The 26,158-nt window shown below is 47.2% G+C and overlaps 1 protein-coding gene across 2 annotated transcripts in view; it reads right to left on the bottom strand.

Annotated features, from left to right (window-relative positions):
- Positions 1 to 26,158, bottom strand: part of FAT2 (FAT atypical cadherin 2) — an 83,398-nt gene that overhangs the window by 14,396 nt on the left and 42,844 nt on the right. The window contains exons 10-20 of one of the 2 annotated variants that reach the window (XM_048861655.2): positions 20,899 to 24,951; positions 17,786 to 17,982; positions 16,536 to 16,689; positions 15,457 to 15,690; positions 14,229 to 14,618; positions 12,190 to 12,404; positions 11,088 to 11,225; positions 10,321 to 10,464; positions 6,573 to 6,770; positions 3,239 to 4,046; positions 1,091 to 1,236 (exon numbers count right to left, since the gene is read on the bottom strand). In XM_048861655.2, coding sequence (XP_048717612.2) covers positions 1,091 to 1,236; positions 3,239 to 4,046; positions 6,573 to 6,770; positions 10,321 to 10,464; positions 11,088 to 11,225; positions 12,190 to 12,404; positions 14,229 to 14,618; positions 15,457 to 15,690; positions 16,536 to 16,689; positions 17,786 to 17,982; positions 20,899 to 24,951 — 6,677 coding nt within the window. The remainder of the gene's footprint in view (positions 1 to 1,090; positions 1,237 to 3,238; positions 4,047 to 6,572; positions 6,771 to 10,320; positions 10,465 to 11,087; positions 11,226 to 12,189; positions 12,405 to 14,228; positions 14,619 to 15,456; positions 15,691 to 16,535; positions 16,690 to 17,785; positions 17,983 to 20,898; positions 24,952 to 26,158) is intronic. The other variant, XM_075131245.1, reaches the window with a different exon arrangement.

Raw genomic sequence — 26,158 nt, 5'->3', positions numbered from 1 at the left:
GTTGCCATTTTATAAGACTTCTGTCCCCACCTTCTCCCCGCCCTCCATGAAAACAAAGAGCCTTTAATCCATTGGTGGCCATCCAGACACCTTCTCTGTATCTTTTCGGGTGGCCACTGGATCCGTGCTCAGCCCAGCTCAGCCGCTGAGGAAAGTAGAAGCAGCCGCTGTTGTTTCCTGTGGTACGTTAATGAGTGACACCATGTTTAAGGGTTGCTGACTAATTCCCTGGTGGGTAAATGGGGTTGGGTTGCTCACTAACAAGCTTGTGGGTTGGTGGAAACACCATGTTCTCAGGTCCTTGTGAGGCTGTAGGTACCATGGACCAGATCCTCCGCGGGTATGAGTCCATTCAGCTCCGCTGAAGTCAGCGGAGCCATGTCAGTTTGTACCAGCTGGGAATCTGGCTCCTGGTGCTCCCTGAGTGACTCCTGAAGGTACATGGGAACTCTATTGTCTGGCATCCCTCAACTGTCTCCTGTGCTGCTAAGACTATTACCAGGTAGCGCGGTAGCCTTGAGGTCGGGACCGCGCTGTACCTGGTGCTGTACGAACGTCTCAGGTGACGTTTCCACAGATGCTCAGCATCAGCTTCACTTTTGCTTTTGTTCAAATTGGTGGGAATTTTCCCATTGGCTCAACAGGGACAGAGCGTTTTTGAAAACCCCACGCGGTATGTAACAGCCCTTGCTCCAATGAGCCTCCAGTCAAATGGACATGATGTAACACAAGGATGAAACAAACCAGGCGGGGTAAAGGAAGAGACGTAGTAGCACTAGGCTGCTTTAGTACAGACTGGCTGTGTGCACAATCCGTGGGTGCAAAAAGCCCCTCTCTAGCAGTCATGCTGTATTCACAACGTGTCATGCTGTAATCCCGTGTCGCCCGCCTAGGTGAACATACCAAGTTGCACAGTACCCAGGTTACCAACAGGTCTTCCCCACATGGTATTTTAGAATGGCTTACACCTACACATAGGTGGGTATTTCTTTGTTCAGTCTGTTCCTTCCTTTGGCTATATTTCCCAGTGCACAATCAGTGGAATTGTTCCTTAATGCAGAAATACATCCTTAGCTATTGCAAACCCTACCTCCAGAACAGCAGTGTTGGTCCCATTGATGAAGAGCAGAACACCATGCAGCTGGTGGGTTTTCAGGCGGAACTGCATCTGCCAGTCCCCTCTCTCCTGGTGATGGTACCAGATGTAGCTGTGTCCACTGAATCTCACAGCAGTGCCTAGAAATATAACCAGGTCATCTGAAAACAGTCTGAAATTCTGGATTGTGTTTAAACTACGGCATCCAGTGCTTTCCCCAGCCCTGTGTTTTCCCACTTTTCAGCTACTGTAATTCTAGCCTGACTTGCAGGAGTCCTTGCTGCCCCGAGTCTCTACATAGCTCTGCCAGTGAAGCTCGTGAGGACCTGCAATGCCCCCTGGCTATTCACATTTTGAGTCTCCCCAACGGCTCTTCCACCATAATGACCCTGCAGCCCAGTCCTGATCTGCAGCAGCCCTCCTATTCCTGTCCTGAGTGTTCACTAACACTACCAATGCACTTCAGTCCTGATCTGCAGCATCTCTTGATATTCCTGACCTACAACATGTGGCTCTGCCTATGCAGCTCGATCCTGTCCTGCAGCATCCCGGACGTTCCTGTTAGGGGGTTGCAAACAGCTTTGCCAGGACAGCTCATTCCCAACCTGCCAGCTGCTGCTATTCCTTGGGCTATGTGGAAATACAGAAGATTCCACTTATTAGAAACCCTTCGGTCACCAGCAGAAAGTGCTATTACCCAGCAGTTACTAATAAGCAGAAGGCAGGTTTGCAGGGCTGCAGCTAGGACAGAAGCACTGGGACATGCCTTCCCTGGCTGCAGCCCAGGTGCTGGGGCTTTCTATGGGGAACTGAGGTGCTGGGGACCCCTGGGGCTGTACAGTGCCTCTCCCTGCACTCTTTGGGGTTCAGCATGCCCCAGCACTTCTCTCCCTGTGTGTAGTTCCCCAACAGGGCACAGCCCGGAGAGACATCTACCCTGCCAACAGCCTCCCTCCCAGCCCAAAGCCCCTGTGCCAGCAGGTTTGCCGGGCTGCAGTCCCAGAAGGAAGCAACGGGATGGGCTGAGCACCATCCGCAGGCAGGTTTGCAGGGTTGCCGCCAGAGAAGGCAGGTCCCAGCACTTCATTCCCCGGCTGCAGCTTCCCTCCAACCCGGGGCTGCCGCTGGGGCCGTGCTTCTGAAAACCATTGGTAATAAGCGGCAAGTACCTGAATCCCATTAACATGAAAGTCAGTGGGACTGGATTGGAGCCTGGCAAAATGTTGCTGTTAACAGGAAGTTGTCAATAGCCGGTGTAGTAGGAAGAGGGCCTGAAACATAAGGCCTTGCATTAGAGGCCTGGTATGAGGCCTGAGGCCTGGGCGAAAGTCATGGTCAAAACTTGCTAATATAAAGCAAAGTTAAGTTGTGAACAAGAGGCAGGTCCTGCTCACACAATCTGGCAAGAACAGGGTTGATATTGCAGAAACACACATTCCTAAGTAATGCGAGGGATAAGAACATATATGCAAATACATTCCAGAAAGGTGGTACCAGAACAGCTCGATACCGGCACATTCCCCAAACAGAACAGGAACACACTGACCCATCCTAAAGATAGGTCAGGATGACAGCATGATGAATGTAGATGTTTTGATCATTACTTTAGCCTCAGACCTCATACCAGGCCTCTAATACAAGGCCTCACGTTGCAGGCCCTCTTCCTACCACAGCCGGGTTGCTGTTAAGTGGAAGCTACTGTACTTAAAATATGAATACAAATTCTTTGGCTTGATTTGAATTCACCACTTTTAACTTGTCTGTGTTTTGCTGGGCACAGGACCAAAGCACAGGAACCCAAGGATCAAAGCTCTACCCGAACAGCCCAGACCATTTTGCTCCACATATGAGTGACTTTACTCTCATCATGGGCAACAGAGATCCTGTTATTATTTAATGACACAGGATAGGAGCTTAGCATTATCCAGTGGAATTCTTCCTATCGGCCAGATGGAATTTAAAGCTCAAGGACGCTAGGTCTGGCTCTGAAAGCGAAGCCAGAATGGCCAGTTACTGGAACAGTGTAATTGCATGAGAACTCCCTGAGTTTCACGGTGTACTGAAGGGATAATCCCACACACTAGAGACTGGCATGGCTTTCCCAAGGGGGAGAATTCAAGAGCAATAAGGAGGATTTCTCACCATTGCAAGAACAAATTTGCTCCAAGCTGTGCCGGGGTGTGAGAACGCTGAGTCGGGCAGTGCTGTAGGTGGACACCATGCCCGGGTCCAGCTGAATTGTCTCCTTGCAGACACGCCGGGCACAAGCTGGCCCATGACATGGCACATGAATGGCCTTCTTCAGCTGGAGCCCCGCCTGCTGGTCCATCTCCCCAGCCGACAGAGAAATCTTGTTCGCTAGGACACGGGGCTCGTAGAAGGCACCAGGGGACTCTCCGACGGCCAAGAGGAGCTCCACGCCGTTAGAGGCTACCGCGGGCTGTAGGCTGGCCATGTGGATGTCCTGACGTCTTATGACCAAGATGTTTCCCAGAAACCTTTGCAAGTTGCGCCAGTGGTCACCCACAAACTCCTCGGGGGAGAGGTGCTGGAAGTGTAACACCACGGCCTTGTCCAGGGCCTCCTGGCTGAAGCACCACACATGGACGTTGACGCTGGTGGTGGTTTTGAACGTGCCGTCGCTGACCGTCACATTCAGGGCGTAGTGGCCATGGGGAAGCTTCTCACCAGCGATTATTTTGCCATCCGTTGCCCCCACTGAGAAGTGCCCCTCTTGGGGCACTTCTGCTGCCAAGGTGTACACCAGGGTGTCATGGGGGTCCCGATCTGTGGCATGGATCTTGCCGAGAACACCGCCTCGGAAGGCGCTCTCATTAGTAGTGATGAATACCTCCAGGGGCAACGCTGAGGGAGCATATTGGCTGGGCTCGCTCACCTGGATGTTTACAAAGGCAGAGGACGAAAGAGGAGGGATGCCGCTGTCCGATACCTGTCAAGGAAAACAAAAGGATCTGTTACAGCCACGTGTGGGAAGAGCGTCTCTTCCCCGCTCCCCAGCAGATGGGCGCAGAAGGACGCATTGGGGTAGAGCACCTCTCACTTCCTGCGTGCGGGAGCTGGGAGAGCACGAGCTGTGGCTGTGGGATGAAGGAGGAGGAAGAGCAGCGGGGCAGCAATGGCAGGGCAGTGCCAGGAGATGGCCTTTGTGATTGCAGCTCTCGGGAAGGTGGACAGGTAGGATTGAAATAGTGCCCTCCAAGAGAGAGACTCAGACCAGGCCTCCCCATGAAAAAAACAGGAGCCTGCAGGCTGCTGAGGGAGGTGGATCACTAACAGCGTTAACATGGTGCATTTATTTGCATTCAGAGTGGAACTTTTCGGCGGAGAACATGCCTAGGTGATTCTGGTTTCTTGGGGTTTAATTGGCTCTTCAGTGATGGTTCTTTGGAGAAGCGGATGGTGCAGCAGCCTGGCTTTCGAAGGCCAGGAAAAAAATTCCCTACAGGAACATTGACTGCAAGTCACCACCTAATAGGATCGCCAAAATAATGCTGCTGGAATGTGTGGGAATGCAGCAGCCCCAGAGGCAGACTTGCAGCTGCTCCATTTTCACAAAAGCAATCCTGTACTCACTCCTGTAGCCTCCTTCCTGTGAAGGAGGGATAGCTCAGTGGTCTGAGCATTGGCCTGCTAAACCCCGGGTTTGAGCTCCATACTTGAGGGGGTCATTTAGAGATCTGGGGCAAAAATCGGGGATTGGCCCTGCTTTGAGCAGGGGGTTGGACTAGATGACCTCCTGAGGTCCCTTCCAACTCTTGATATTCTAAGTCATTTGCCAGGTTCCTGAGTGCACCATTATCAGCAGAATAAAGCAGGTATGGCTACCAATCTTCCAACAAATCTAAATGCCAATCCAGATTTTTAGAACTGTGCATGCAGAAACACGTGTGCATTTGAGTGCCTAAGTTCTGGGCAAAATCACTGCGATTGTCTGCGCAACTGCAGCCATGGTACGTCCATATTAAGTGCACAACTGTATCATAGGACATGTTTCTTTCTAACCTCAGGCAGTTAGTGGTTGGGCCTTATGTTATTAATAATAATACTTATCTCTTTAGGTATCCATTATTATGGAAGATTTAGATCCCTTCTATGTTTTTAGCCCATTGACTATACTTGTGGATGACTTAGTCATATCAATGTCTAATTCTTTTCTGAATCTTGTCTTTGTTTTGCCTCAGTGCTACCTGAAGGTGGTGAGTCCTAGTGGTTAATTATTCATTGTGTAAAAAAATAGCATTTTCTTTGATCCCTGTTAAATTTAGTTTCTTTTGCTTTCTTTGGGTGATCCCTACACCTGGTAAATAGGAGGTTCTGAGTTACTGTCTCTGAAGCATCCATTCTGTCATATTTCATTAGAGAGAGAAGGTGGGTGAGGTAATGTCTTATATTGGACCAACTTCTGTTGGTGAAAGAGACAAGCGTTTGAGCGACACAGAGCTCCTCTACAGTCCAGGACTGTGTCTCCAATATCCTGGGACCAACACGGCTACAATACTTCATATTTCTTTCTCACGTCACCTCTAAATCCTCCTTTCTTCACGCTATATATAGTCCTAGGCTCTGGTTCTTCACCACTGAGCCAATGAGATCTTTGCTACTGATTTCAGTAGGAGCCTGATTACGCTCTCTAATCTTTTTACCTCTTCTCATTCTACAGGTGGAACAGCAGATCAGTGCATCTCTGGAGACTGTGGCTTATATTCTTCATTATTTACCAAGCAATATGATTTTGATGGATCTCATCTGAATCCCTAAATTTGTGTGCATCACAACACCTCCATGTAGTTTGGAAAAACTGTCATTTTGGGCTCAGCAGAGCTCCGGAAGTAGAATGGCAGGAGGCACTGGGGGAGTTGGGTGTGGAGCCCAGCGTTAGAACAGCGTGAGCATTGCAGCACAGGGCTGAGGTGCACTGGCAGAGCTGTGGGGGTAAGGCCTGCTCCGGCGTTTTAACTTGCCAATAAAAAAATAATGTCCTGACCCTGTTGATTTGTTCCCCCAGGAAAACCAGTTCAGGCTGAAAACAAGCTATTTTGCCCTAATTTGTTGACCTGATGCGAGCATGAATAAAAGGGAAGAGCTCCTTGTTGGAGTACTTAGGTGAAGCTTTCAGGAACAGACGCGAGTCTCTCCTGAAGTGGAAGGTCACTAGAACTATATCGGGGAACGCACCAGACAGGCTCAATTGCGCCACAGAGGTTCCCATGACTATACCAGCAGGTTTTATTGCTGGAAAAGCTGGCCCCAGTTTTGTGCAGACACAGCTCTTGGGAAGTGAGCTCTACAGATGGATCCAGGCTTCAAAATTTGGATCTGGATCCAAACTTCCCAAAGACTGGAGTTGCTTCTGTCTGGGCTTTTGGGTATAACTTCCCAAATTTCCCAATTTCCTCCATTGTTACTGTACTGGCCTCGGTGAATTCATATCCCAAAGGGGTAAGGCAGGATCTACCTGGACCTGTAGGAGGTACTGCTCTTTCGTTCTTCTATCCAGAACAGATGAGGTCACCAGCAGACCGTCCTGGGTGACATCAAAGGCTTTCCCGTCGTTTCCCTCGGTGATCTGGAATGAATATGGCGGCCCATTCTCAGGGGAGTCTCTGTCGCTCATGATCAGCTGCAGGACACTTGTGCCAACTGGGGCTATCTCCTGAAATATGGGAGAAAAGGGGTTGAGCAAAGCGAGGGAAGACACCTGGCCCAGATAAGGGTGGAATTTCTCTGCCTCTAGGGCTGCTGTTTGATCCTGGCACCGAAAAGGCACAGGGTGGTTGTGCTGATGTCAGCAGACGCCTATGCAAACATAAGGGGAAACAGCCAGCAGCTCGGCCATGGTTTTGTTACCGCTCCCAATAACTGTTACTGCAACTCCTGTAACTACACCTCCACTTGTCCTGTGGGAAGAACAGTGAGCAGGGCTGGACGCAAGGCTGCAGCTAACTGCTGAAAATCCATTTAACTCTCCGACTTGCTGTTGTTCCTTGCAACTTTGGGAGGAGGTAGAAACCTCCCCTGCCTCCTGAGGAATTAAAACTTTCCCTGGGCTTTCACTGGTTTGGCCCTTTGTGTGAATCTTCTCACTCAGCGTTAGCTCTCTTAGCCTCTCCGACAGCCCAGGGTTGGGCAGCTCTCAAGGTTTTCATGGAGTCAGTTGGGTAGGTTTAATAGGCTGTAAAGCAGTGGTGGGCAACCTGCAGCCCATGCGCAGCAAAACAGGGTAATCCGCTGGTGGGCCGCAAGACAGTTGGTTTACATTGACTGTCCGCAGGCATGGCCGTCCACAGCTCGCAATGGCCGCAGTTCGCCGTTCCCGGCCCCTGGGAGCTGCAGGCGGCCGTGCCTGCGGATGCTCAGTGGAAACAAACTGTCTCGTGGCCCGCCAGTGGATTACCCTGATGGGCCGCAGGTTGCCCACCACTGCTGTAGAGCCTTCAGGGACCACTGTGCTCATTGACTTTGTCCTCCCGCATAACCCAGGCCATAGATTTCACCCCAGGCATTCCTGCATCTAGCTCAACTACCAATGGCTAAAACTACCTTCTTGATTTAAAGACTCCAAGTAACGGAGCATTTATGGCATCTCTCGGTAAGGGTCCAATGGTTAATTACCCTCACTGTTAAAAAATGTACATTGTATTTCCTGTTTGAACTTTGCTGACTTCAACTTTGTAGTACCTCTATCCACTTTACTGAGTTGGAGTGTTTGCAACTGCAGTAACGAGAGAGAGAGAGAGAATGAATGAATAATGAGCCTGATCGTAGAACAAGAACCTGTCAAACCTCAAAATGATAACTGGGAATTCTTAAGTAATCAAAATAATTAATTAATGATCTATAGCTACAACTTCCAGCCATTGGCTTTTGCGGTGCCTTTGTCAGAAAGATTAAGGAGCCCTCTACTATCCGATGTCTTGTGCCTGAGTAGGTATTTATAAGCCATGATTAAATTGCCTCTTAACTTTCTCTTTGATAACTAAATAGACTGAGCTTCTTTACATCCCTTATTGTCAGGCCAGTTCGCCAGATCACAAATCATGCTTGTAGCTCTTCAACTGTTCCTATTACACCTGTCACCAAACACCCCAAATTACCCAAAGCCCTGGACAGTTTTTAACCAGGGAATCCAGGTTACCTATGGCAAGAAGCTGCCTTCATCATTATATGTGACCAGATTGTGGGTGTAGTGGCACGGGAGGGCACAGCCTGCAGGAGGACCAGGAAGAAATGCAGGGACTGGTCCCTTCCTACGTCCCTGGAGATGCCATGTAGACCAAAGAGGGCAGGGAGGAGGGTGCTGTAGGTCAGGACCTCAGGGCTTTGAGGCTCAGTACTGAAAGGGCACAAGGTGCTTGCAGGTGTAGTGGAAGGGGGGTGGTGAATAGCACCTGCTGGTAACATATCTGCCTCTAGACAGTGCTATTAGTTCATTGCTTGTCACAAACACAAAGCAGAATCTCCCTTCACAGCTAACTGCCCCCTCCCAACCCTGGTGTAATTCATGGGGGGTCCCTTGGGTATCCTGAAATGAAATACAACATGGTTTTACAAAAGGTAGATCGTGCCAAACCAACCTGATCTCCTTCTTTGAGAAAGTAACAGATTTTTTAGACAAAGGAAATGCAGTGGATCTAATTTACCTAGATTTCAGTAAGGTGTTTGATACCGCGCCACATGGGGAATTATTAATTAAATTGGAAAAGATGGGGATCAATATGAAAATTGAAAGGTGGATAAGGAATTGGTTAAAAGGGAGACTACAGTGGGTCATACTGAAAGGTGAACTGTCAGGCTGGAGGGAGGTTATCAGTGGAGTTCCTCAGGGATCGGTTTTGGGACCAATCTTATTTAATCTTTTTATTACTGACCTCGGCACAAAAAGTGGGAGTGTGCTAATAAAGTTTGCGGATGATAGAAAGCTGGGAGGTATTGCCAATTTAGAGAGAGACCGGGATATCATACAGGAGGATCTGGATGACCTTGTAAACTGGAGTAATAGTAATAGGATGAAATTTAATAGTGAGAAGTGTAAGGTCATGCATTTAGGGATTAATAACAAGAATTTTACTTATAAACTGGGGACGCATCAATTAGAAGTAACGGAGGAGGAGAAGGACCTTGGAGTATTGGTTGATCACAGGATGACTATGAGCCGCCAATGTGATATGGCAGTGAAAAAAGCGAATGCAGTCTTGGGATGCATCCGGCGAGGTATTTCCAGTAGGGATAAGGAGGTATTAGTTCCATTATAAAAGGCACTGGTGAGACCTCACCTGGAATATTGTGTGCAGTTCTAGTCTCCCATGTTTAAGAAGGATGAATTCAAACAGGAACAGGTACAGAGAAGGGCTACTAGGATGATCCAAGGAATGGAAAACCTGTCTTATGAAAGGAGACTCAAGGAGCTTGGCTTGTTTAGCCTAACCAAAAGAAGGTTGAGGGGAGATATGATTGCTCTCTATAAATATATCAGAGGGATAAATACCGGAGAGGGAGAGGAATTATTTAAGCTCAGTATCAATGTGGACACAAGAACAAATGGATATAAACTGGCCATCGGGAAGTTTAGACTTGAAATTAGACGAAGGTTTCTAACCATCGGAGGAGTGAAGTTCTGGAATAGCCTTCCAACGGAAGCAGCGGGGAAAGGAGACCTATCTGGCTTTAAGAATAAACTCGATAAGTTTACGGAGGAGATGGTATGATGGGATAACATGATTTTGGCAATTAATTGATCTTTAACTATTCATGGTAAATAGGCCCAATGGCCTGTGATGGGATGTTAGATGGGGTGGGACCTGAGTTACTACTGAGAATTCTTTCCTGGGTATCTGGCTGGTGACTCTTGCCCATATGCTCAGGGTTCAGCTGATCGCCATATTTGGGGTCGGGAAGGAATTTTCCTCCAGGGCAGATTGGAAGAGGCCCTGGTGTTTTTTTTGCCTTCCTCTGTAGCATGGGGCACGGGTCACTTGCTGGAGGATTCTCTGCTCCTTGAAGTCTTTAAACCATGATTTGAGGACTTCAATAGCTCAGACATAGGTGACAGGTTTATTGCAGGAGTGGGTGGGTGAGATTCTGTGGCCTGCGTTGTGCAGGAGGTCAGACTAGATGATCATAATGGTCCCTTCTGACCTTAATATCTCTGAATCTATGAAAGAGAGGCAACACAGTGTCTCCGCTGCACAGAGGCTCTGCCTTACCTGCACCACCACGCTGTAATTGAGCTGGAAGAACCTGGGCGGGTTGTCGTTGACATCCGTCACCTGGATGCGCACTGCAACGTCGCTGAACAGTGCAGGCTGGCCGCTGTCTGTGGCTCGGACCGTCAGGGAATAGCTGGGAACCTAGAAGGTGTTCGGCACGCATTGATTATTGGGAGAAGTGGAAAGAAGCCTGGGATTCGTGTCCAGATGTTTTATTCTCCCCACATGCAGGCTTCTTAAAGAGCACAAGGTAATGGGCAGTATAATGATAATCACACTTAGCCCTTCTCTGGAGCTTTCCATCCATATGTCTCAAAGTACTTCACCAAGAAAGTAAATATAATTGTCCCCTGTTTGCAAGTGGACAAACTGAGTCACAGAGATGGGAACTGACTGGCCGAGGATCGCACAGGAGGCTATTGGCCTCGCCAGGAAGAGAATCCTGATCTTCTGACTCCCAGTCCAGTGCTCTAACCATTACACCACAGTATCTCTGCTCTAGTCCAGACCCCAAAGCATGTGTTCCTGACCCTTTGGCAATATCTGTGGGTCCAAAGGATTCGTGTGCATGGCAGCTGATTACCCTGGCCTGCTGAGTGCAATGTTTTAAATGGATCCTTCAAAACCCGGCAGAGAGATGAGCACTGTGCGCTTCCCCAGTCATTTTCAGCCTTCTCCTGGAGGTGTGACATAACATTGTTTTCTAACTCGCCCATCTGCAGCATCAAGCCTTAGGTGGACCTTATCTTGGGACTGCAACTCACCTCCTCCCGGTCCAGGTGCTTGGCAATACAGATCTGTCCGCTCTTGGGATGGATGGTGAAGTGCTCCAGTAGGTTCCCTCCCACAATAGAGTATGTAATCTGATTGTTCATCGCCCCATCCAGATCATCAGCTGACACCTATTGGGGGAGCGATAAGAGGGGGGCTCCTGAACAAATGTCTCCTGTCTAAGAGGCAATGTCTTGCTGGTTGTTTGAGGGTGGGAGGTTCTGACTAAGGCATGACAGGGGAAGACGGACTGTTGCTTTTGGGAGTACCTCGCAGAAGCCCAGGGTAGGAACAGAGAAAACTCTGCAAGGCCATTCTGCTGTCTTCCTTCAAATCATAGAAACATAGATGATTAGGGTTGGAAGAGACCTCAGGGGGGTCATCTAGTCCAACCCCCTGCTCAAAGCAGGACCAACACCAACTAAATCATCCCAGCCAGGGCTTTGTCAAGCTGGGCCTTAAAAAGCTCTCAGGCTGGAGATTCCAACAGCTCCCTAGGGAGCGCATTCAAATGCTTCACCACCCTCCGAGTGAAATAGTGTTTCCTAATATCCAACCTTGACCTCCCCCACTGCAACTTGAGACCATTGCTCCTTGTTCTGTCGTCTGCCACCACTGAGAACAGCCTAGCTCCATCCTCTTTCGAATCCCCTTCAGGTAGTTGAAGGCTGCTATCAAATCCCCCCTCACTCTTCTCTTCTGCAGACTAAATAAGTCTAGCTCCCTCAGCCTCTCCTCGTAAGTCCCTCCTTAAAACTCACCTCTGCCATGGTGCCTACAAAACACTCAACAATGACCTGGCAGCTGGTGTGCTGGGACCACTGCTTTTCACCCTGTTGTAACAGTTTCACTGTTGCCTTGTTCTTTCCACCGCTGGCCCCCCACTTTCTGGATCCACCTATTGTCTCTGGTAATACATTTAGCCTGTAAGCTCTGTGGGGCGGGGATCCTCTAATCATTCTGTGTGCAGCATCAATCCCTGACTAAGGCCTCTAGTCTCTACCACAATGTGAATGAGAATGTGGGTGGGTACCTGGCTTCAGCCAGGAGCCATCCTTTAGGCTGCTAAGTAAGAGTCGTTCCGTTCTGTCTTACCGTAAGGATAGTTTCCCCAACAGCTGCATCCTCGCGGATTTCGGTGACATAAGGATCCTGGGTGAACTTTGGCATATGATCATTTATGTCGGTGATATTAATCACCACCATGGTGATGTCACTGAGAGACGCAGAACCCTTCCTTGTGCCTTCAACAGATAAGTAATACTCGTGGCTCACTTCAAAATCCAGGCTCCCGCTAATGTACAAGATACCTGTATATGTGTACAGACAGCAAAGACAGGAGATGCTTTGAACGCAGGACATGTAATGTCTTACAGAGACCCCCAGATCAATCAAGGAGGAAATTGGCTAACCAGCAGCAGCTAAAGCCATGGTGGCTACAGCAATATTCCATCAAACCAGGCCACTAAACATTGTGACTTCACATAAAACAAGCTCTAATCAGACAGACTCTTTTTATAACTAGCCCAACTCTGCTGTCGAATGCTTGAAGAAGTAAAATATCCTTTCACTGCGTAACGGCTTCTGGATTCATATGTGGAAAAGATCAAATCGGGGACAATATAAACCAATAGCATCTTGCAGTAAAGTAGAAAGATACATAAGGTGATGAGTTAGGTTCTGGTGAAACCAGAATAAGATAGATATTCAATCAAAAGTGCCAAGTGCAGGAAAGAAAGGTTCTTGTCGAAGCCTATGTGGACGTATGAGAGACAATCAACAGATAGGTATCCGCTGGAGATCACTAGCTGTCTCCTTTGAAAGTGGTGGCATGAGTGTCTGGGTTTGTCTGTGGGTATATAAGCAGAAGGGTAGGGCATATCTCAGGGTATTGGCGAGAAACTGAGGTCTACATGAAAGCAAAGAGGGAGACAGAATGTTGCCATGTACTCGAATCAAATCATCATGAGATTATGACTAAAATCCCATGTTAGCCTTTCTCTGGGAATTACTCTGCTCCAATTCTATTAGGATGGACGTTCTGAAGAAGTGATCTTTGTGGAAAAGTTAGCGAGAGTGTTGGGGCTGGGACGATAAAGACAGCATCTTGGATTGGGATGATCTAGTGAAGGGCTGAAGGCCTCCATTGTCACATCAAAGTGGCTATCTCAGGGAATCTGACATTGTTCTTGCAATAGGCAGCCTTTATCATCTCTTTGAGTAAACAATATGGCACATTACGCTAGCTCATCAGGGCTGACTCAGCACCTGCTCCGTGAGTAATAATTCCATTTTTATCCATGCTTGTTGAATAGCTACCTAATAAAATCACCTATTGTAGCACTCTCTGCCCTGTCAGATTCCTTGTCGGGTCAGGGTGGAGTGTTTTTCCTCCAGAATCAAACAACAAGGGAACAAAACCATCCTGAGCATTCACAATGGAAAAATCTCCACACTCTGTTTTCTGTTCATGCATCATCCCCCAGAAGCCTGATCCAAAGCCCACTGAAGTCAATAGGGGTCTTTTTGTTGACTTCAATGGACTTTGGATTGTTCCCTAAGAGAATCTGGTGTCTGTATTTAGGGTAGTGGAGTATTACATATCCCTCCCGTCTCACAAATCATACTCCATATCTGGGCAAGAAAGAACACAGGGCTGAGGATAGGGGATGGGGAATAGGGGTGGGGAGCTGTCAAACTGGGAAAGAAGAGAGAAGCTATTTTAAAATATGAAACACGATATTAAAAAAAACACTTGGCGAGAGAGGGAGGCAAAAAGTTAAACAAAGGCAGGGAAGATAAGAGAGGAGAGAGAGAAAGATCAAAGGAGAGAGAAGGGGAGAGAGAGATGGGAATCAAAGACGATAATAAAAGACCTCCAGAGGAAGATAAGGGTGGTGGTGGAAGGGAGGATGAGGAGGGGAAGAAAGTTTTCAGGATCCTGAGAAGGGGCTAGAATAAAAGAGGGAAGTCAGGTAAAGAGCATATGGAATGCAAAAAACATGAATTACAATACGGAGGAGAAAGGGAGAAGCAGCATGAGGCAGACAGAGACAAAACAGGAAAACGGGCACTGACTAGGATGGTCTCCTTGCCAGTCCAGCCAGGATGTGCTGTGGAACTAGACCTTCTACCTGTGTTTGAGTTGATTTGGAATTTCCCTTGATCATTCCCATTCACGATTTCGTACTTGATCTCTATGTTGTCAGCGCCGTCCCTCGTCAGCGTGGACAGGTTGAGGACCTCAGTGCCCACGGCCACGTCTTCCGTTACTGTGGCCACATATTCGGTGCTCAGGAAAACTGGCAGGTATTCGGTCAGATCCACCACAGAGACAGTGACGGTGGTGAGAGCAGAGAGGGGGCGCGGGGAGCCCCGGTCTGTTGCACAAACCGTCAGCTCAAATGCTGAAATCTGAGTGTCCTTTAGGGGCTTCTCTAGCCGGATTACCCCAGTAGTCTCCTCGATTGAAAAGTGTCCATCAGCTGAGTCAGTGAGAGAATAGATCACTTCTGCATTGCAGCCTGGAACGATAACGGGGCAGACTGGATTAATCACGGGACTTCATAGTTTATGGATACCCAAATGAACTTAAACCCAAGAGAAAGACTTTTGGTTGCATTTAAGTCCCAGTTCATGTGTGCACCATTCCAATATGGATCCAACCTTTTACCCATCCCTGCAGCCATCCATCAGATATTTGTCTCCGACATGCTGTTGATCTCTGTTTTTTTAATTAATTATTTTTATTTTCACCCTCATAATTGCACAGTCTCCCATATCTACCATTGTAAATAAAACCTTCACAGAGGAGCTCTTCCAGGAGCCTTATCCAGGGCTCAGGAAACCCAGGGTCACAAGAAAAATCCAAACAACTTCCCAAAGACCATTTTCATTTCTCTTCCCTCGCCTTCTCTTCCTCCTGCCCCATTTATAAACCTTCATCACTACTGTCATTGGCTCCCATTCTCCATCAGTGGTGACATTTGCATCCAGCAGCTCTGCGGTGCTCCCATAAATACTGGCCCAATGAGAAAGAGGCCGGTCGAGACTGGAACTTCACTTCACAAGTACTCCTTTTCTTTTTGCGACTCTTTTACTTGTTTGTGCATAATGCTACCTCTAAGCTACTAAGATGCCCTCAGCTGGTATCTTCTGAAGTTTACACATGTATCCAGTTTCCTACAGGGTCTTCAAGGTCTTCAGGAATGTGTAAGCAACGAGAAGATTGGATCAAAGATCCAGACACCTTTGCACCAAGTCACAGCCGTCTATGCCCTTTGCTGCATTCCTTCCCTGTATTTTGAGAATTTCTATCTATGATGTAAAAGAACTCAGGCTAGAAATCCCGTTCTGACTCACCTTCGTCGAGATCCCTGGCAGAGACCACTGCAATGGGTGTCTTCATTGTGGTGTTATCAAAGACAGCTACTGCACAATGACTGGGAAAGAACCTTGGAGCATTGTCATTCGCATCCTCTATGACTAGGGTTATATCTGCCTGGCAGGAACGGCCTCCACCATCTGTTGCCTTGGCGACAAGATGGTACGTAGGTTTCTGCTCCCGGTCTAGAGGTGCAGAAGTGGTCAGCTCCCCTAGTGAAATAATAAGAGACAGCAATGGCTGCAATCTAAGAGAATTTTGGTAAAGAGGGCTATATGACACACTATGTCAATGCACTAGCCTTGGGAGACAGCAAACTTGGGTTAAAAAAATAGCTCCAGCCCAGTTAGCAGTGAGAAAAAGCCCATGTCTCAGTGCTACAAGCTATTCCGATATCACTGTCAGCCTTTGCACAGGAGTGGTCCTGTGCAAGGGAACGCTATGCAAGGGAAGTTTGCACATGATGTGTCTCAGCTGTAATAAATTGCACTTCGCTAGCAGGATCTCAGACGTCTTTGCAAACATTGAGTTAATCACCCCCAGGTAGATAAGTATTATCTCTCTTTTAGAGATGGGGAAACTGAGACCCACAGAGATGAAATCTTGCCTAAGGTCATGCAGAAAGGCCTTGCTAGAGCTTAGAATGGAACCCAGGTCTCTTGATTCAGCCCTGCCCCCTAAAACTCACCTTCTCCTCTTATGCCCGGCTGTAGACTGTAATATCAGTCCTTCCCCTTCCCCAAGCACTAAAACCTCACCAGGGTATCTCCAAACATTTTTAAAGGAAGTCAGTGGAGAGAGCGCTTAGTTAACTCCAGAAAAGAACCAGTATTCTAAAGATACTGCAATAAATGAAGGAGGCTCCCTGTTTGCCCTCGCTGCTACCTTGACAGAGCTGAAATTAAAGGCTTTTCTGTTTATTCAACAAGAGATAAGGGGCAGGCAGCTCCAGGGAGCCAACTTTGCAACTGCAACTGATCTCCGGACTGAGTGGGTGGGGAAGAGAACATAACCCACAGGTCTCTGCAAACTGCCATGTGGCAGGTGCAGCTCTTACCTGTCTGTGGGTCCAGTCTGAACTCCTCGGCACCAGGACCATGCAGACTATACGTTATCTGCGCATTGCTGCCAACATCAGAGTCAGTGGCTGATATTTTCAAAATGAAAAGACCAGGGAGTGCATCTTCAGAGACTTTCCCTGTGTAGAGAATCTGGAAAGGAGAGAAGTTAGTGCCCTCAGACATGCTTGGCATCATTCTGTGTGCAGCATGTGTGTGCTCAAGCCAACATAACAAAACTTTACTGCCAGATGTTGTGATTTCAAATAAAGGAGTGGGGAGCTGGTAAGAAGAAGGCTGACATTGTCCAGGCTCCTCCTGCTTTTCTCCCACCTCTCCTCCATGCAGACGGAAATGGGGAAGCCATGTCTATGGCGATTTGAGTGAGTTATTATTGTCTTTGTGACCCTTTAGCAGAGTTTTCTGAAACACGAGGCTATCAGGCTTGCCAGTGAATTGGGTCCTGCAGCTTCAGCAGTCCCCTTCAGGTCTCACTGCTGCTTCCATTTGATATAAAGGGAAATCTATTTTATGATATATGTGTGGGTGTGGGTAGTACAGTGCTCATAACCAGTGGTAGAATGATAGGCCTGGGGACTCAATCCACTATGCACAGATCAATGTGCCTCCATGTGGCTGGTCAGTGTTTCTGTGCCAGGGGGACCACCTCTGGTGGGAGAGGCTAATTCAATGTCTGCTCCTTGGTCTCTTTGCTGAGAGTGCCTCAAGGTTGTTAATTAGCCTCTGTGTCTTTTGTGATGAGGAAACCTGCCCATTGGAAACTGGGCTGAGGTCAGCAAACTCATTTCACAGAGGCCATTGAACATTGCTTGGAGAGCAACAACTTTTGGTCATTCCCAACGTGAGCTTGATTCATACCAGTGACCTGGAGGTGAAAAGCTCTCTGTCCTGTTGCCAAACCCCTTAGCTATCCCCTGTGATAGAAATCCTTTAGCCTAATGGGATACATGGCTTGCCCATTTTCATGCCCCTACCCAGAAAGCTTCCCCCACCCTTTGCCTCTATATGTTATCCGCCATACTGCTTGTGTCATAAGCCACAGCTACGTTACACATCTGGAGTCTGGGTCTGACCCTCTCGTTACCATGTTGCTTAATTAAAAGATGGTGAGTACGGTCAAAGTAATAAAGAGATAGCTCTGTACAAGAGTTACAACAAGACCGCACCACGTTAACTTATGCCAGCTCTGTCATCAGTTCCACTTCCACTGCCTCCCCCCTCGCCTCACCTGCTTGCATTCGGGGTCATTGTCATTGATATCGAGGACAAAAATCTCCACTTCCGTGACAGCCTGAAATTTCCCATCGGAGGCTGTGACCTTGAGGAGATATTTCTCTATATCTTCCCTGTCAAGAGGCTTCTTGGAAATGATTTTCCAGTCTTCCTTAACCTGTTTAACACTGAACTGTCCTATCATGTCTCCTTCTGGAAAGATACAGAAGACAGAGTGAGGAAACACAGTGTACAGCGAGCGCTGAAAGTGTGAAGGGACAGGGGTTGGGGATGGATATGCTGCTTCTCTCCTGTACCACCTCACCCACTCCATGCAACCTGCTGCAGAACTTGCATGTGTTAGCAGCAGCTGTAAGGAGAAATGGGCAGGAATGTCCTATTGGCTCCATCTGAGACCTCTGACTCCTCCCTGCTGCACTTTAAGCCCCAGGAAATACCACTTATGCTTCAGTCATGGGTTGCTTAAATATTACATGAGCTACCGGGGGGGAACAAGTTGTTTTCTAAAGGTTGTTTTCAACAGCTTTGAAATGTCCCAGTGATGTACATACGAGCCAGCACGAAAGCACACAATGTATCCCATTTCCTAAAGTCTGTCCATATCTCTCTCTATCTGCAAACACAATAGAATTATATGTGGCTAAAGAGATCTGGAAGCTACATACACACTGAAATGCAAACACTGATTGTTCATTATTGCAGTGCAAGAAAAGATTTTTTTTTTAAATGTACTATTGCAACTGTAAACGCGGCAAAGAGTCCTGTGGCACCTTATAGACTAACAGATGTATTGGAGCATGAGCTTTCGTGGGTGAATACCCACTTCGTTGGATGCATTGCAACTGATCTCCCGTAGCTACTTTTAATGATGTAATAAGTGAATCCAGAGGTGGTTGCGTAACGGCTAGCGGGCCAGATTCTCCAGTCTGCCAAGTTTGCTTTGTGCGGCTAAGGTGACAGAAAGTGAACTTTAAAGTGGCCAGAAACTACCCCCAGGGGTGCTGGAACAGTTTGTATAATGGGGGTGCTGAGAGCCATTGAACCAAACTGCAAACCCTGCATATGACAGAAACCACTTCAAGTCAGGGGATGCAGTAGTACCCCTAGTTCCAGCACCTATGACTACTCTGGGAGAATTCACCCATATTGTGGGAATCTCCGGTGGCAAAGAACTGATGGCCTGCACTGGAACTGTACCAGTGTAGGCGAAGGGTGTATCTGGTGAGGGGAGGCAATGTGTGTGTGGGGAGGGGGAGTGGCATAGGCTCAGCTACACCAGGTTCCTCACTTACATCAGGCCATGAAGCACCGTACGCCAGCGGCACAAGTTCAAGTTGCCTCCTGGCAACTTTCATTTACACTGGGGTTGGGGGGCTGAGAAGCAGGGAGCCAAACTGGCTCTCTCCATTGCACCCCAGGAGAATCAAGCCCTAGCATTTTTATTTTTAACTTGCTCTGTGTTTTAAAATATCTAGTGGCCACCTAGGCCTCCTCAGCTGTCATTTTGTTGTTCACTAGGCCACTGAGAACTTTGTGGCGGCAGGGGGCACAGAGCTCAGATCCTCTTGCCACAAAACCACAGGCCTCCCAGTGTGAGACTCACCATGACCTTAGGCAGCACAGAGCCTTGTGCTGTGGGCTCAGAGTTCTATCACCACTGACCCTAAGAAGTTCAAAGTGGCCTGGGCCTACAGAAGAGTGACACCCACCAAGACCGAGAAGGTCCCAGATTTGTTACCATATTTATGATGAACCCCTTCTATACGTTTACTTCAAAATAGCATGTGCTGTGTGACATGATCCAGTTCATCAGCACTTGATGGGCGTCCGCTTACACCCTGCCTCCTGTTACCCCCTACTTTTCCTTCTGATGCACAGCCCCCACTAGCTGAAAAACAGGTGGCTCAGTTAAAGGGGGAAGGGGGAAAGAGTGCATGAGAGGACTCCCCCTAAAATAATGATCAGAATGGTTTCTTTTCTATGGACCCTAAAGGATGAGCGCGTCTTGATTGCATTCTGTGTTGTTTTGCTAGGCCCTGGGGCAATACATGTGTTTCTTAAATTTTAACTACATATGGAACCGCCTAACTCAAAATAGAGAAACCATAAATAAAGCCCAAACAACATCAAAGTGCATTTTCCAGGGCATAAAGTAATCTGAAACCAGATCTTAAAGAAGCCAGAAATGTTCTGACAAAAACAGCCAAACATACTCAGCCAGATGAGTTAAAAATAACCAGGCATTCAAAAAACCAGCTAAAAAGAGATTGAAAACACAGACACACTCCTGTTTTAAAAGATTGTAACAGATCACAGGCTACAGCATGATCTGGCTAAATGCTTTGACCCTGAAGGGTCTTTATCTGAGCTGGAACAAACATTTTAATTTTAGGCATTTGTTTCACTGTTGAGAAAGACCCTTTGTAGTCAAAACATACTACAAAATCATGCAATTACTTGTCGAAATAAAGTATGGACATTTTAGTTTTTAATCCTCTTTTTTTTTTTAATAGGCTGTGGTTAATTTTGATTGGCCTGGCTTCCATTCTGGGTGTGCAATAACCTCCTTATTGTTTCTTAATAGTGAAAAACTTTAGTATGTTTGAAACTACAATATTGGACATTATTTGATACAGACAATGGGCTAACTACACCACTGGGTAAGCGTATGCAATTACAGACATATAAGGACTGATTCTCGGAAGTGCTGAGTGCCCACAGATCTCATTGACTTCATCCTGAACGTGTTCAGTATCAGAATATCAGGCGCGCGCCCACACACACAGTATCTTTACATATACATTCAGAGTATATGTACATATGCAGATTTGTATGCTGGCTAGACTGGCTTATAAGAGAAAAGCAAGACTAAAGAAATTAAATACATATCGCAGCCTCCATGAGAAACAAAATATTACGACTCATTCTGAGACTGCTGCAACACCCCTGGTGGAAAACACTTAATATGATGCATGCAATAAGTATTGCAATGGGACCGTTTGCAGAATAAGGTACTAGTCGGTGTGACTAATGGTAGCAGAATGTGGCCCTAAGATTATACGCTTATTATTCTTGCCAGCTCAAGAGTTAAAATTAATAGCAGCTCACCAGTTATGTAACATGTGACACGTCTGTTCTGCTCTGAGATATCAGCATCTGTGGTTCTGAGCGTGGCAATGACCTGCCCAGGCTCAGCATTCTCAGTCACTGAACCTTTGTAGACCTCTGAGGTGAACTGTGGAGCATTATCGTTTTCATCGGAGATGGTGACCTCCACCAAAGTTTGGGAAGACAGCTGGACTTTCCTGCCATGGTCTGTGGCTACCACATAAAAACGGTAGGTCTCCTGAGCTTCACAATCCAGCCCTTTCAGTGTCGTGATCCACCCACTCTCACTATCAATGGTGAAGAGTCCTCTGATGTTGCCAGATTCTGCTTCCAGGCTGTAGGTCACCTGTCCGTCGCTCCCTGTGTCCTGGTCATTAGCGGTAACTTGAATTACTGTGGTTCCTGATGGCATGTTCTCCGTGACAAAAGCCTGATAGGGATCCGCCTCAAAAACTGGTTTATTATCATTGACATCTTTCACTTGGATACTTACTGAGACCAATGAGACCAGCTCGGTCCCCTGGTGTGAGCAGTGAGCCATTATGTCAATCTGGTACCATTTGGTCTTCTCATGATCCACGGCCTTCTTGATTTTTAAAGCTCCCGTTTGCTTGTCCAGTGTGAATACCTCATCCTTATTGCTTTCAGCGGTGGTTCCCTTCACCAGGCTGTATATGATGGGCTCCTCTGCCACAGCTTTAACTGATCCTATTTCTGATCCTTCTGGAAGGTCCTCAGATGCTGAGAACGTATACAGTGGCTCAGAAAACCTTGGCAAGGACACTTCTCTGGGGACAATCTGAAGATTCACTGGGACATGAGAGTTCCAGTGAGGGGGTCTGCTGTCTTCAGCTTTGACGTTGAAGTTAAATGCTCTATTTTCTAACCCAACGAGGCTCTCTTTGACTTTAACAACCCCAGTGGCAGCACTGATCTCAACAAGATCCTCCGCAATGCTTTCTACTGAATCAACAGAGTAGGTGACGTCTGCATTCACGCCTTCATCAGCATCATAAGCCAGGACCTGAATGACTGGGGAGCCTTTGCTTACATTGGACTGAATGGACAAGGTGTACTCAGAGGCTTTGAACTGAGGCGGGTTGTCATTCTCATCTGTAAGGATTATCTTGACTGTGCAGAAAGCCACCTTCCCGCCCCCATCCTTTGCCATGACTTTAATAGCAATGACTCTCTCGGTAGGATTTTCCCGGTCCAGCTTCTGCAGCGTGGCAATGTGCCCTTTATTGTCTATGGAGAACTTCTCCTGGGCAAGTTTGTTTATGATAGTATAATCTATACTGCCATATGGGCCGTCGTCTGGGTCAATAGCCAGAAGCTCAATCACCTTGGTTCCTACCTCGGCATTTTCAGCCAGCTCTGCTTCATACACATTCTGCCAAAAAGATGGGCTGTATTTATTTGCATTGGTGGTATTGATGTACACGGGCACAGTGGTCTTGAAAACCCCATCTGAAGCAGAGACCTTGAGGTTGTAAGATGACTCCAGGTCCTTTCTACAGCGGTTGAGCATGGAAATTATTCCAGAAGTGCTGTTGATGGTGAAATGTCTTTTGTCATTGCCTGAGAGTATTACATATTCCAGTCTGGTGATGTCTCCACTGTCAGGGTCCAGGGCCTGGACCTTTATCACAGTATGGCCACAGGTGGCCATTTCGCTCACCTTGGCTTCATACTGAGGTTGGCTGAACTCGGGGGGGTTGTCATTTATGTCTGCCACGTCAATGATTACCAGGGCTTCGCTGCTAAGTGGGGGAATTCCGTGATCTGTAGCTCTTACTTTCATGAGAAACTGGTGGTTTGTTTCATGATCCAGCACGTGGGCCGTTGTGATTTGTCCCGTGTTAGGGTCAATATCAAAGGACTTGGTAGCATCTGAACTGTCGTCCAAGATCTGATAGGAAATTACTTTGTTTCGTCCTGAATCCTTATCAGAAGCAAAGAGCTGGACAACAAGGGTCTGAGCTGGCAAGCCTTCTGAGACAGATGCTGTGTAAAGCATCTGAGAAAATACAGGTGGGTTATCGTTAATATCCTCCACCTCCACTTCCACCGTGGCTTCCGAAAAGGACCCCAACACTGTGTCCGTGGCTCTCACCGTAAATGTATGTTTTGTCTCTGATTCGTAGTCCAGCTGCCCAGTGACAGTAAGGACACCGGTCTTGAAGTCAGTGTTGAACAGTTTAAGGGACTCTTCTTCCATGATGTTGTAGATGAGCCGCAAGCCTGCAGGACTACGAGCCTGTGTGTGGAGAATAGGTGTGTACAGGGGGATATTTTCCGGCACTTTCACTGTATAGTAAAGGCTTTGGAACAAAGGATTGGATTTGTTCCTCACAGTGATTAAAACCTCTTCTTCAGCATGCAAGGGAGGCTCGCCAATATCTCTAGCAATAACTTTAAGGGTGTATTTATTTAAAGCTTGATAATCGAGGGGTTTCTTGAGCGAGATATCCCCCAAGTAGGGGTCAATCCAGAAGTACTCATAGAACTCTGCTAATGAATAAGTAATGGCTCCGTTGTCTCCTATGTCTCTGTCAGTGGCAGATACCTGAAAAACAACATCACCCGGTTCCGTACCATCCTGAACTGATGTGTAATACGGAATGTTCTCAAACTGTGGTGGATTGTCATTGACATCCTCCACATAAACCTTGACTGTAGCCTGAGATACCCTGGGTGGGTTTCTGCTGTCCTTTACTTCCACAGCAACCTCGTACATGTCCTGTCTTTCGCGGTCAAACTCCACATGCTTGGTCTGCAGCACTCCTGATGCCTGGATCATTTTGAACCTCTCCGTGCCATTTAAGAGGGAAAAAAAGAGAGGCTCATTTAGCTGATTCCCCCTGACTCCAAGAACAATCAGAGTCTCTTGATCCGTAGCATTCTCCAGCACTGTTGCTGTATACAAGTCCTGATCAAATTTTAAGGCAGTAACTTGGGCTTTGGTTAAATTTATCCTGACCAGAGCCGTACTCTTATATAAGCCATCACCAGCTCTGACTGTGAGCTCACGATAACTTCCCAGGAGGGTAGCATTAAGCACGGAGATGAGACCCGTGAGTGGGTGAATGCAGAAAGCGTTGTCAAGGTTGCCGTCCGCTATGCTATACGTCACCTCCGAATCTGCGTCTTCTGCTTGCACTTCCAAAAGCTCCATGCCTGGGTGGGCAGGCAGCAAGACAGAAAGTTCATAAGTGTCATTTAAAAATACTGGAGGAGAGTCATTCACATCTTTGACGTGGACTATGACCTTGGCAGGCGTGGATGCAAATAAACAGGGATTACCCCTGTCATGGACATGTATGTTGAAGTAGAAAACCGGGATGAGCTCATAATTGATGTCGGCACGAGTGGTCAGCGTTCCCATGCTCGGATCTATATTAAAATATTTCAGTGCCTCCTGTTCTAAAATTTCATAGACCAGCAAGGCATTCGAATCTTGGTCAGCATCTGTTGCATGTGCTACCAGTGGGGCATTGTTTCCATCCATAACCATGCTTTCCAATGGAGCATTCTCGCTGATCCAGCCGACGAAGGAAGGCTTAACAAAGGCAGGTGCATTGTCGTTCTCATCCATGACGTAGATAAGCACTGTTACGTCCGTAAATGCTCCTCCCATGTTGGTGCCTCGGACTTTCAGCTGGTAAGATGAGACCTGCTCAAAATCTAAGTTCTTCTGAGTGGAAATAAGGCCTGATTGATAATTCATAGAAAATACACCATCCCCATTTCCTTCTTTGATTTCATAGCTGACAGGTGACACACTTGTGGCTGAAACCAGGATAAGAGGAGAGCCAGCAGCAATAGATTCGCTGATCTCTGTGATGTATTCCACCTCTGGAAATTTAGGAGGGGTGCTGTCGGAGGGTTTAATGTGAATGTGGACTGCAGTGGAGTCCTTAAGTTGGGGGAACCCTTGATCTTCTGCCTTTACAATGAGCGTTAACCGCTCTTGTTTGGACTGGTCAAGTTTCTGGGCAACTGTAATAATTCCAGACAGCGAGTCAATGCTGAAGAACCCTTCACTGTTACCTGAAATAAAAGAAATGGCAAAATCAAGAGATTAACTCACTCTTTGGCCGTGTCCTCTTGGATTGTTTCCAGGGACGTTCCTGGTATCATATCAAATGACTTGTGCTAACCATTGTCTGTTTCCTTCATTGGGAAATAACAATCTATATTAATGTATAGATTGGTTTGGGGTGCTGGAACAATTTGCATAGTGGGGGGGTGCTGAGAGCAATTGAGCCAAACTATAAACCCCACGTATAATGGAAACCGCTTCAAGCCAGGGGGTGCGGCAGCACCTCCCGCACCTCCTAGTTCCCACACCTATGGGCTGGTCTTCCTCTAAACATAATGATCCTGCAGTAAACTATAGGCAAACTTGTAAATAAAGGATAAGGATTATTAGAAAAATTATTCTTTAATTCAGGTGAATTTAATGCTGGTGAAATGTGCACTTTAAGTTTTCCGTTTTTGGATTGAACAGGTACAGCGTGGGCTGTGCCATATCCCCCTGCCCTACCCTGCCATAACTTATTATTATTATAATAATATGTGTATTTCAGGAGAACCTATGAGCTCCTGTCATGGCCCAGCATCCAAACGTGCTAGGTGCTGTACTAATACAGAACAAAAAGGCAGGCCCTGCCCAAAGTGCTGACAATCTAAGCAGCCAATATGGCACATCCTTAAGTGTTTGGGTTGTACTGTTAGAGTGATAAAATATATGACCATTGCAGTCAGTGGGCACCTTTGAACTGGAGGGACCATCACTAGGAATTGAAAAAAGGTACTTCAGTTTCTATAGCAATTAATTCCTTGGTGCCTCTACAGAGACAGCCAACAAGAAAGGTGGTGATAAGTTTGGGGATCATTAGCAGCTAGATGGAGACCATCCACTTATTTCACATAGGCCATCAAACAGCAGTCTGGAGGCTGCTGCAGCTGGTCCCCATGTTTCAATCACTAACGTCTTAGCTTAGACTTGAACTTGTGACCCAGGGGTGAAATGATCTTCTCTAAGAAAATATGTTAATATTCTGTAACATGATAGAGGAATGAACAATTTCTAAATGTGCATCCACGTACTGCTCCCATTTCCAACCCAGGCTGGGGATAGATATAGCCATTAGAAAGGGCACAATGTGTTGTGATTGTCCAACAGGCTGGGGCCCTTTTTAAGGTATCCAGGAATCTGGAGCTCGTTCAGCTCTGCTGGCCCTGTGCAGTCAGG

The sequence above is a fragment of the Caretta caretta genome, chromosome 8 (assembly GCF_965140235.1).
Source record: "Caretta caretta isolate rCarCar2 chromosome 8, rCarCar1.hap1, whole genome shotgun sequence".
NCBI classification, from domain to species: domain Eukaryota; kingdom Metazoa; phylum Chordata; order Testudines; family Cheloniidae; genus Caretta; species Caretta caretta.
Note: the sequence above shows the minus strand (reverse complement) of the source record. Positions and strands in the feature narration are given on the sequence as shown.